At 37.5% G+C, this 9,589-nt stretch overlaps 1 protein-coding gene across 1 annotated transcript; it reads left to right on the top strand.

Moving 5' to 3' along the window:
- The first annotated feature begins 1,302 nt into the window (after positions 1 to 1,302).
- Positions 1,303 to 7,091, top strand: LOC146469579 (carbohydrate sulfotransferase 11-like). Its single transcript, XM_085123217.1, has 2 exons — positions 1,303 to 1,594; positions 4,727 to 7,091. The coding sequence occupies exons 1-2, from the start codon at positions 1,472 to 1,474 to the stop codon at positions 5,585 to 5,587; spliced, it is 984 nt and encodes a 327-aa protein (XP_084979343.1). The 5' UTR covers positions 1,303 to 1,471; the 3' UTR covers positions 5,588 to 7,091.
- The last annotated feature ends 2,498 nt before the right edge of the window (positions 7,092 to 9,589 follow it).

Here is a 9,589-nt window from a genome sequence, read left to right as displayed (position 1 = left end):
GCAGTAGAGTTGCGCACTGCAAAACAGGGGAATGACCTTAAGCGATTGAACTGGCTTATTAGATGAACAGCTGGCTGTATCTTGTTCCTCAACAGATTTAGAAGCTCTCTCGAGTAACTTCAAAATCTCAAGGTCAAAATTGGAATCCCTTTCGTAGCCCAGATGTGAAAACTTGACTCCCCTTTCCGCCTTTTCGGCTTTTCGGTCAAAAGTACCATAGCCTTCAGGGGCGGATCTAGCATTTTTTGAAAGTGGGGGCCGAACAAGAATACTAATCAGCGCGCGTTAGCGCGCCTAGGCGCTACTTTCTAGGGGGGTCTGGGGGCATGCCCTCCCAGAAAATTTTGAAAATTTGGGTACTCTTACAAGTAACGTATTTCCGTTATTACGGAAATACATTTTACACATAAGCACGTACGTGTCACAATGTTATTCTCATTATACCTAACCAAAATATATATAATTATATATATAGACATTAAGATTTTACGTTGTTACAGTCTCTGTAAAATAGGTTGACTGTAGACAAGTAATTCGCACCCAGTCTTCTTCGTCATTTGAAAAGGATAATATTAACGCCTGTAACGTTGAAAGCTTTTTCGCACAACTTTGGTCATACTATTAACGAAAAATCATGCTTTAGCTGAAAAAAAATCAAAAGCTCCAACAGACTGCTTACAAAATGATAAAATTATTGTATATTTTGACCAAAAAAAGTCTCCGACGAACTGAAATGGGGGGGAGGGGCTCCCTCGCCCCCCCCCCCCCTTAAATCCGCCCCTGGCCTCGTCAAATTCAGACGAAAACTCGGTAGAGTGAGTTTTGAATGAGTTGGTCAAGCAAAAATCTTCGACACTACGTTAAATCATTACGAGTAATCGCTTGGGCGACTGCATAGAGTAAACTGGTCGGCTTCAAGTTTTGTAATATTTTCAGAGAGTGGCTCATAATATGACCAGCTCCAGTTGGCTTGATAGCTCAGTTGGTAGAACACTGCACCGGCATCACAAAGGTCATGGAATCGAATCCCATTCAAGCCTTTTTTTTTTCAGGCTTTTTTTTTTTCGCAACTGCTTAAGTTACGTAAATAACTGCGAGAGTCTTTCTTCTATTTAATCGTTCACCCGCAGTTCAAATATATGTTTCATATATTCATATTCAGAGAGTGGCTCAGATACTGGGTCTTACAATCTTACAAGATAAAGGGTCTTACAATCCCAATGGCAATAATCCAAAACACTCAACAACTAAACGAAATACATCTCATTGGTGAGTCATTTAAAGCCAGCAACTCTGAGTAAATATTTACACATCTTTCTTTGCTGTTTTTGACACTTAGAGAGGAAGCGGGCTTTCCGATTGAAAAATGAATATTAAAGAGCTTGGGTCATTATCTTGCAGTGCTACTCCAATGTAACAGATACGCTTCCAGTAATCTCTTAACAGCATTGACTTCAAGATTGGTGAGACGATGAAGGGAAATTTTCTTGGGAACCGTGGTATTCAACTCGGAGCAACAATTCTTGGATTTGTTTCTATGCTGTCAGTGCTGGCGTGGGTGATTCGAACAGATTTTTATCCCATCGGCGGTCAGGTAAAAGAAATAGCCTTCTCTATTATAACGATTACGAAACGTAAGAGTGTACTAAGTAGAATTTCTAAGACTTTTTTTGCGAGACATTCAAGTTTGTGTTCAGTCTTTTTAAATAATATAGTTTACTGAATACTGAATTCTAGTTTTCCCTCTATGTACAGCTACGGGTGCTTCACGAGTTTATTTTAACGTGTTTTCACTGTGAATTAAACACATTTAACCTTGATGTGATCAGTTAAATGAAAGCTATCGAGCAATGCTTTCTTGAAGTGACGTATTTCGTAGTTTTTCAAGAGTAAAAAGCACGCAAATTGTCAAATTCGTATTGCTCCTTTTATGAGTCCTAGACGGATTTAAAGCGCGCCGGATATATACCTGCATGTCACCCAAACACAACCAAGTGATGAAACAGTGTAACTCAAGATCATTTCTCTAAACGTTTTACAACCCTTCGCAGACTGTTAATTATCCAATTGTCTTCTAACACTCATCCATTTTGTTCATTCTATGCAAACGCTTGATGTTCGGTTTATTATTTCTTCATCTCTTCTACTCTCGCTTGGATGGATGTATTTTAATTTGTTTGCACACGAAAACCAAATTCATACTCCCGTTGTCAGGGAAATTGAACCTTTTCATTTCCTGATTTCAGCTTTTTCAATGCTCTTTTTGTAAAACGTGATCACACAATTTTAACAGCTCTGAGAAAGGTTTCCAAGGCAATGTATTTGCTTTAGAAATATGTCCACAGTGGAACTTACCTGAGTACATCATCCACCGCGATCATCTACATGATTTTGCAGTTTTATCTGATCACGGTGATGTGGTTTAAAAAACAAATCCACAGTTTTCGTTTCACTGAACTGAACTGAAGCAGAAAATTCGTCTCTAATCTTTTTTAATCGGTTCTAACCGCTCTTATTTTATGCTCAAATCATTTACTTTGCCAAACAAAAGCGAAGGTTCGTTTTCATTGAGACTTTCATTTCGCCAGAAGTTCCGTCATCTTGATTAAATCAGTTACACTAGTACTAGCCTGAATTTTCAGTTCCTAACACCTTACATTTTTCCCTTTTGGTTATGCGTCCTTTAGTTCTACGTATCTTGTAATAGAATCAGTAAATTCATTGAGATACATTTAGTTATAAATGCTAGCGCTAAAAACAACGACGTGTCGAATGATCATCAGTCCTTTTCAAGTTCGATTCACGCCTGATGGTGTAAAAATTAACATATATAATATGTGTTGTGGTTCAAATTTTGGAAAAAATTTTCAAACCATTTTAATTCTATTTCCGTTTGTCTCAGATTATGGTAATGAATACTGCACAAAGGAAAATAAAAATTAAACTGGTCTGCAAAATTTTAAACCAAGAAAAAATTGAAACCACAACAGGCAATCGTAAAAAGATGGGAATTATATTATTTTCTCGGTATTATCTTACACTTTATCGTTACAATAATTTTGACGCCTTCCAGCGTTGTTAAAAATACCATCTTTTGTGATTGTATATATTATGATAGAAGAAAGGCACTCGGGCAGTTATATTTTCGCAACTTAAGCAATTGCGAAAAGAAAGCCTGAAAAAATGGCTAGAACGGGATTAGGTTAGAATCCAGGCTTTCTTTTCGCAGCTGCTTAAGTTGCGTAAATAACTGCGAGGGTCTTTCTTCTATTTATCTGATCTTTTTATCCACAGCAGTTCAAATATACGTTTCATATATTCACATTCATATTTTTGTTTTTTATCAAAAATTGGATCATTGTATAATGCAATTCCAGGGATTTGATTGGCTCATCGGCCATGGTATATGAGCCGTTATAACATGCCCGACAAATAGAGACCATCAAATTGTCTTCTGGTTGTTCTTGCAAAGTGAAATCAGTAAGATGTTGCAATATTTCTTGGTTGTTTTTATTTAAACAGTTATTCCACTTGCGCTTGTTGGATATAAGGTGATTTTAGGTGACTATCTGTCATCTCATATCCATGCAACAAGCGCGAGTGGAATATATCTTAAATATATATTATACATGTTACTTTTCGAAGGATGAACTCGAACTTGAAAATGGCTGATGATCTGTCAAAACGCGATTCGTTTTTAGCGCTAGTTTTTTTTTTTTTTTTTTTTCATCACTAAATGTACCTTACAATTATTGAATGGAATGACAAAATTTGTAGTGGTTTACCGACTAAACATACACCGATTGTTCCCTGCCAATATTACAATGTGCTTTGTTCACATGCCTCCATTATAAAGATTTTTTCGTGTGACAATTTGGGGTTTTTTAGAGAAAATATTTGGATTTGTTTATGTAGGTAAATTTCATTGGGATGTTTTTAAAAGCTTTATCCCACCTAAAAGACATCTTATGCTTTTTTCACACTAAACCGGATCTTTTTTTGTGAAGGTGCATTTATCAATCCTATTTGATGTAAACCCAGAATACATCCACATTGCTCTTACAGTGACACGCGATAACAAAGCGATTTGGTACAATTTGAATCGTTCATAAAAAGGAGCGTTTCAAGTATGAACAAAAGATATACGTTTTGAGCCGGCACAAAAGCTATCGCGTGTAATGTTAACCTGTTATTAACAGCAAACCCTAACCTAGCTGTACAATTGTCCTTTGTTTAACGCAACCGATAGGGCTCTGTAACTGCATGTCACGCATAAGTGACTCTCGCTACTTTCGAGGGTGCTGAAGGGGCTAAAATGGGAGCTGCTATTTGCCATTTTTTCACCAGGAAAATAGGATTTGACGCACTGAGAATGGGATTTGATCATTAACTTTGAGCACTGGGAATGAGACCTGGAGGTGAAATTTGGGTTGGAAGCTGGGATTTGTAACCCCTCCCTCCCCCTTTCAGGACCCTCACTCTCCGACATAAGTTGCTGTTTCACATTGCGCATGCACTATGAAATGTCATGCAAAGGTATCACATTTGGTCAGTGCTTAATTAATGAGTCAAATGCGTTTAACTGTATGAGATGACTGTTGTATGCGGGTGAGGTGGACGTGTGTTTGTAAACCGTTGGAAACTGAGAGGGAAAGCTTAAATCAAATTGTAAAGATTCTTGTTTTGCAGTAGAACTATTAACTTGTAATGTTGTCTGATATTGCAGCATTTTCAAGATGAATTCGAGATTGCCATGACTTCCAAGCACAGGAACGTAGCAAAACAGATAAAAGAATATTGCATTAAATATGGATCAGATTCTGATGTAAAACATCTGGACTTCTACAACTTTTTTGTTTCGGAGAAGTACAATCTTGTGTATTGCTCGGTCCCCAAGGTTGCGTGTACAGTTTGGAAGGAAATAATGGCAAAACTAGAAGGCCTTAACATAACAGGTGGTATTCACAAATACGCCAAGGGAAAACTCAAAGCACTCAACGATTATTCCTTGGAAGAGCGGCAAAAAATTCTCAAGACTTACAAAAAGTTCATGTTTGTGCGAGAACCTTTTGAACGGCTTCTCTCCGCATACAGAGATTGCTTCCATGGAGACTATAAAACATCACATGAGTTTTGGAAAAAATTTCACAAGTTTGTAAAGAAAGTTTTAACCAAAGGGAGTGGTCGTCATAACGACACGTTTCCTGGTGTCACAACATTCGAACAGTTTGCAACCTATCTGGTTCTCCAATGGAGAAGAGGCGCGTTGCTCCAAGAACACTGGCGCGAGCAGTATAACCTATGTCATCCATGCCACGTACAGTTTGATTTCATTGGTCATTACGAAACGCTTGAAGAGGACGCGCTATATTTTTTAAGAAAGACCAGTCTTGAAAACAAAGTATTCTTTCCGGAATGGAAACCAACGGATACTAGTAATTTGATGAAGAAATACTATTCTACCCTATCGCTACTTAGGATAAAACAACTACAATATATTTACCAAAAAGATTTTGAGTTGTTTGGTTATAACTACCCAGGACCGCTAAATAAGACTATTGAAAGCCTAGTTAATGATAAACTGTAAAAAAAATTAAGGTTCATCTTGGCGGTTTAGCTATATTAGTTCCATTCTATTTGGCGCGGCTCACAATTGATACCCAAGCTTTGTACTCACGCAAGTTGCCTGACAACAATGCTTTTTGAAAGCAATCGTGCCAAGAATTGAGCACACGTTTCTGAACCCAGGTACAAGGTCGAGACGGCGCCAGTCTGCACACAACTTTCTTTAAATACATTTATTTGAGGTACAAAAATGCTCTTTCCTGTTCGTTTGTGCAAAACATTTTTTTTAACCTCTTTTTAGCAGGGATATTGGAACAAAATCACGGCATCAGTATCCAATCACAGTTTCGTTCAGTACCCGAGCAACCCCCTTGAGAACACAAATGGAGACGCAGTCTTGCATATAAATTGTCTTACATATGTGAGCCGTGTAAAATCTCTTAATAATGCTTCAAAGCGGTTTTGTAATAAGACAAGAAAAGTGTACGTATGATATAAAGAATATGATTAATCGAATACAACGCAGAAAAGAAACCTTATGGAGTGGCCATTTCTGAAACACTCATTTCTTAATTACGAACTTGACATTAATCAGACAATTGCTCAAACTAATGAAAAGGCAATTTTGGCCCGTTGACATTTTTTTGCACTTTTATTTAACCCACAAGGTATATTCCTTACAATATTTCACTTAGTTTCACAATTATATTTGACAAGCATATGTATAACATACAAAGGCCTGTCCTATACATTAATTAAGGAAAGGGAGAGAAGAGGCTTTCATAAGGCACGAAACTTTACTTGTTGGCTTCTCACAAAAGCAAAGACCTAAACGAGATCTGGAGTTATAAGCTCGAATTTTTGGAAGAATATGTGCCAATTGTCAAGAAGATGTTATAATTGAAAATACAGGTTTAGGATCTCATGGATGATAATCAGACATAATTTATTCATTTACTTCAAAGCAGTCGCCGGTTTGGCTATTCCACCAGCTAACCACATTCTCCCAGAATATTTGAATTACGCTACAGTCAACTAACATATGTGAGAGTATTTCTTGAGTGTAGAGCCTACGATTTTCATTTTATGCAGCAAATCACCTGGTGGTAGAATGAACAATGTTACTTTGAAAAATACCTTTAAGTAATTTTAAACAGGAGCAAATAAATTGCCCTAAGCTTGCAAGTATCTACTCCAACACTGTAAACTCTAGTGCTGGTCAGTGGTCCGAATGGTTCATTTATACTCTTAAAGAAAAAAGTAATTTTTCGTGCACTCAATCCAGCAGAACAAGTAAATTTTACTCGAAAGTAAAATCATAAAGGGTACATTAACTTGTCTGTACCAAAGTATTCAGAGGTACTTAATATTAATTAATGTTAATAAACAATTAACGATTGTGGATGCATATATAGAGTGTTATTTTCTGTGCTTCAAGTGACTTTCACTAGAAAGTAAAATCATAAAGTGTACATTAATTCTGTACCCAAGTATTCAGAGGCACTTAATGAAGAAATATTAGTGAATCCTTATAGTTTAAGTGTACTTTTCTGTTTTTCAGGTGAATTTTCTCAGGAAGTAAAAACCATGCCAAAGTAAAGCGTTATAGTCTGAGTGCTCTTCTGTTTTCTCTTATTCTTGCAGCATCTTTTACAATTTCAACAACAGCAACAACAACTAAAAACTTTGTTAGTTGTCTGAAACTAAGTTCTAGCGAACGCTGAGCTAACGCAGTTTGTCATGTGAACACATATCTTGGCAACGCCAATAAATACGTCACCTAGAAGTAAATATTCAAGTTATCTTATATACCTCGTTATCATCGCAACCCGTTTAACTTGTGGAATGTAACCGAATTGTTCAGAAACATAATTCACCTAATAATTAACAGCAAGTCCAAGTTCAGAGAAAGAAAGAAAAAATCACTGTCGTGTGCTGAGGTGTGAGGAGAACTTCTGACTTAGAAAAAAATCCGGTGGTGTGAGGCGGAGTTTTGACTCAGAAAAATTTCGGTGATGTGAGGAGGACTTTTGACTTCATAAAAAATAAGGATGTGATACAAATCTTAGAACAAAGGCTCAATCTCAGAAGATCGTAGCAACAAGGATACTCTACAACTTACAATATTCCGTTCTTTATTTAAGTCGTCTGCAAAGGATTTATCTCCAGAAACATTAGAATTTGCTAGCGGCAATGCCTTGGGAGCACAGAGCTTTGTCTTTGGTCATTTCAGGGTGTTGTTTTGATTGCAGAGGATGGACAAAGAAGTCTCGTTAAATTTTTGACTCTCGTCCAGAGCCATTGCGTAAGGTCCCCATTTTGCTCATCAAGAAGATTTTTTTAAAAAAATGTTGGTATTTACAAGCTGATGCAAATCAAATGGCTAAACAGAGATAAATTTCTCATTGGCGTTTTAACTGAGGCAAAGTTTTAGGGGGTTTTTACCAGATGGAACCTTCTACCTTTAGGCACAAGAAATTAGCTATGGTTTAAGGGCCTCCCGAGATCTCGCATCGCCACTCTTTTCTTTACAAAAGATTCGATGTGTTCGTATGAGAAGGCGAGCTTTCCCGGTTACTGAGATCTCGGTTTTTGCGACCAAGATCTCGGTAACCGAGCTGGAAATTTTTCCTAAATGAACACTCCAGCCCGGATACCGGGACTCGGCCGGGAATAAACATTGGGTCGCTGACAAGTCGGAAAGCAGTTCCACGGGTATTTTGGCGGCCTTTTGGACATTTTTCGTCGCGGTAGCCGGGATTCAATATCCCATATGAAAAGAAGACAAAGTTCGTCCCGCCTACCAGGCTCATATGAAGCAGCCCTAAGTGGGGACATCACTGAAATTAAAAACCAACCGTGATGTATGACTCGCTTGAGTGCGTTTTTGCGCGCTTAGCGCCGGTTACATGTATGTGCTTAGAGATCGGATTGGTTAATTGCTCTGTTTGCACATGTAGTGATTGGGTAATTATCGACACAGATTACACTACCGAAACCAACCAATTTTACCTGGCTAGAGTTCTCGAGTACAAAACGAAAGTGGATTTCACCTCGTTCGATAAAGAAAGAACCGTCTTCAGAAGGCTGCATGTCAAACTTCCAAGAAAACATGGCGTTTAACCGGTTTGTACTGTAGCGGTGAGACCATCTTCTGAGCAACAACCGAACAGAATGAGAATGATGTGTTATTCAGTGAATGACATAGGCATACAAGGGAAAAAATTTGACAGTAAATTCGCCTCACAGAAAGAAATTTATTGGTATCATACAAGAAACTCTCATTTATATCGTTTGCCTCTTTGTCGAACTAACATCAAACAGTTTTCCGTTTTTTACCAGGGACCTAAATTTTACAACTCCTTGTGTACCGAAATCGTCAACTCGTCCTCCTCTATCTCCTTTAAGAAAGCACTTAAGGCGTTTTTCTATAATAACTATTAGTAGTTTTCATTTTCTTGTAGCTTTTCTTTTCGTAATATATCCTTCCGTTTGACATTGTAATTGTATGAAATTGTAATTGTATCCGTCGTCGTGCTCTTATCTTCTTTTTTGACTTCATCTTGTAAAATAATAACTGAGGAGACCTAATTAATATAAGCTTCATAGTTTCCTTTAGGTCTCCTCGCCATTGTTACATCTATCTCTTGTGGTGTGGCAAAATAAATAAATTAATTTAAAAAATTAACTAAGGAAATCCGAGTGCTCCTATCACTGAGCAGTCGAACCCAAGACCAACGAATGACAAACACGTGGCTGACCATTGTAGGGAGTTTTGAAGGATCGTGATCTCGCGCCGTCTGCTGGCAAATTACTGGTTCTGCGTTTATTCAAAAATGCTTTTGGGAAACACAGGCCAAGGGATTTGTTTTCTGTTCCATTTAATTATTTGTTTAATTGTAACCACGTTCTTAACGAAAATTGTAAGTGCGATTTCGAATCAATTTTTTAACTGGTCATCAAAATTATGTTGAATGAAAGAATCTTTTCCTTTCCTACAAGATTGATCACCGAATACAATTAA

This window comes from Pavona decussata, unplaced genomic scaffold, assembly GCF_977016875.1.
Source record: "Pavona decussata unplaced genomic scaffold, jaPavDecu1.1 SCAFFOLD_122, whole genome shotgun sequence".
In the NCBI taxonomy this organism is placed as follows: domain Eukaryota; kingdom Metazoa; phylum Cnidaria; class Anthozoa; order Scleractinia; family Agariciidae; genus Pavona; species Pavona decussata.
Note: the sequence above shows the minus strand (reverse complement) of the source record. Positions and strands in the feature narration are given on the sequence as shown.

Excerpts from the sequence above, each read along its gene's own strand:
- LOC146469579 (XM_085123217.1), top strand. The coding sequence starts at position 1,472 with ATGAAGGGAAATTTTCTTGGGAACCGTGGTATTCAACTCGGAGCAACA. Across the intron at positions 1,595-4,726 it reads TTTATCCCATCGGCGGTCAG|CATTTTCAAGATGAATTCGA; the intron begins GTAAAAGAAATA and ends CTGATATTGCAG.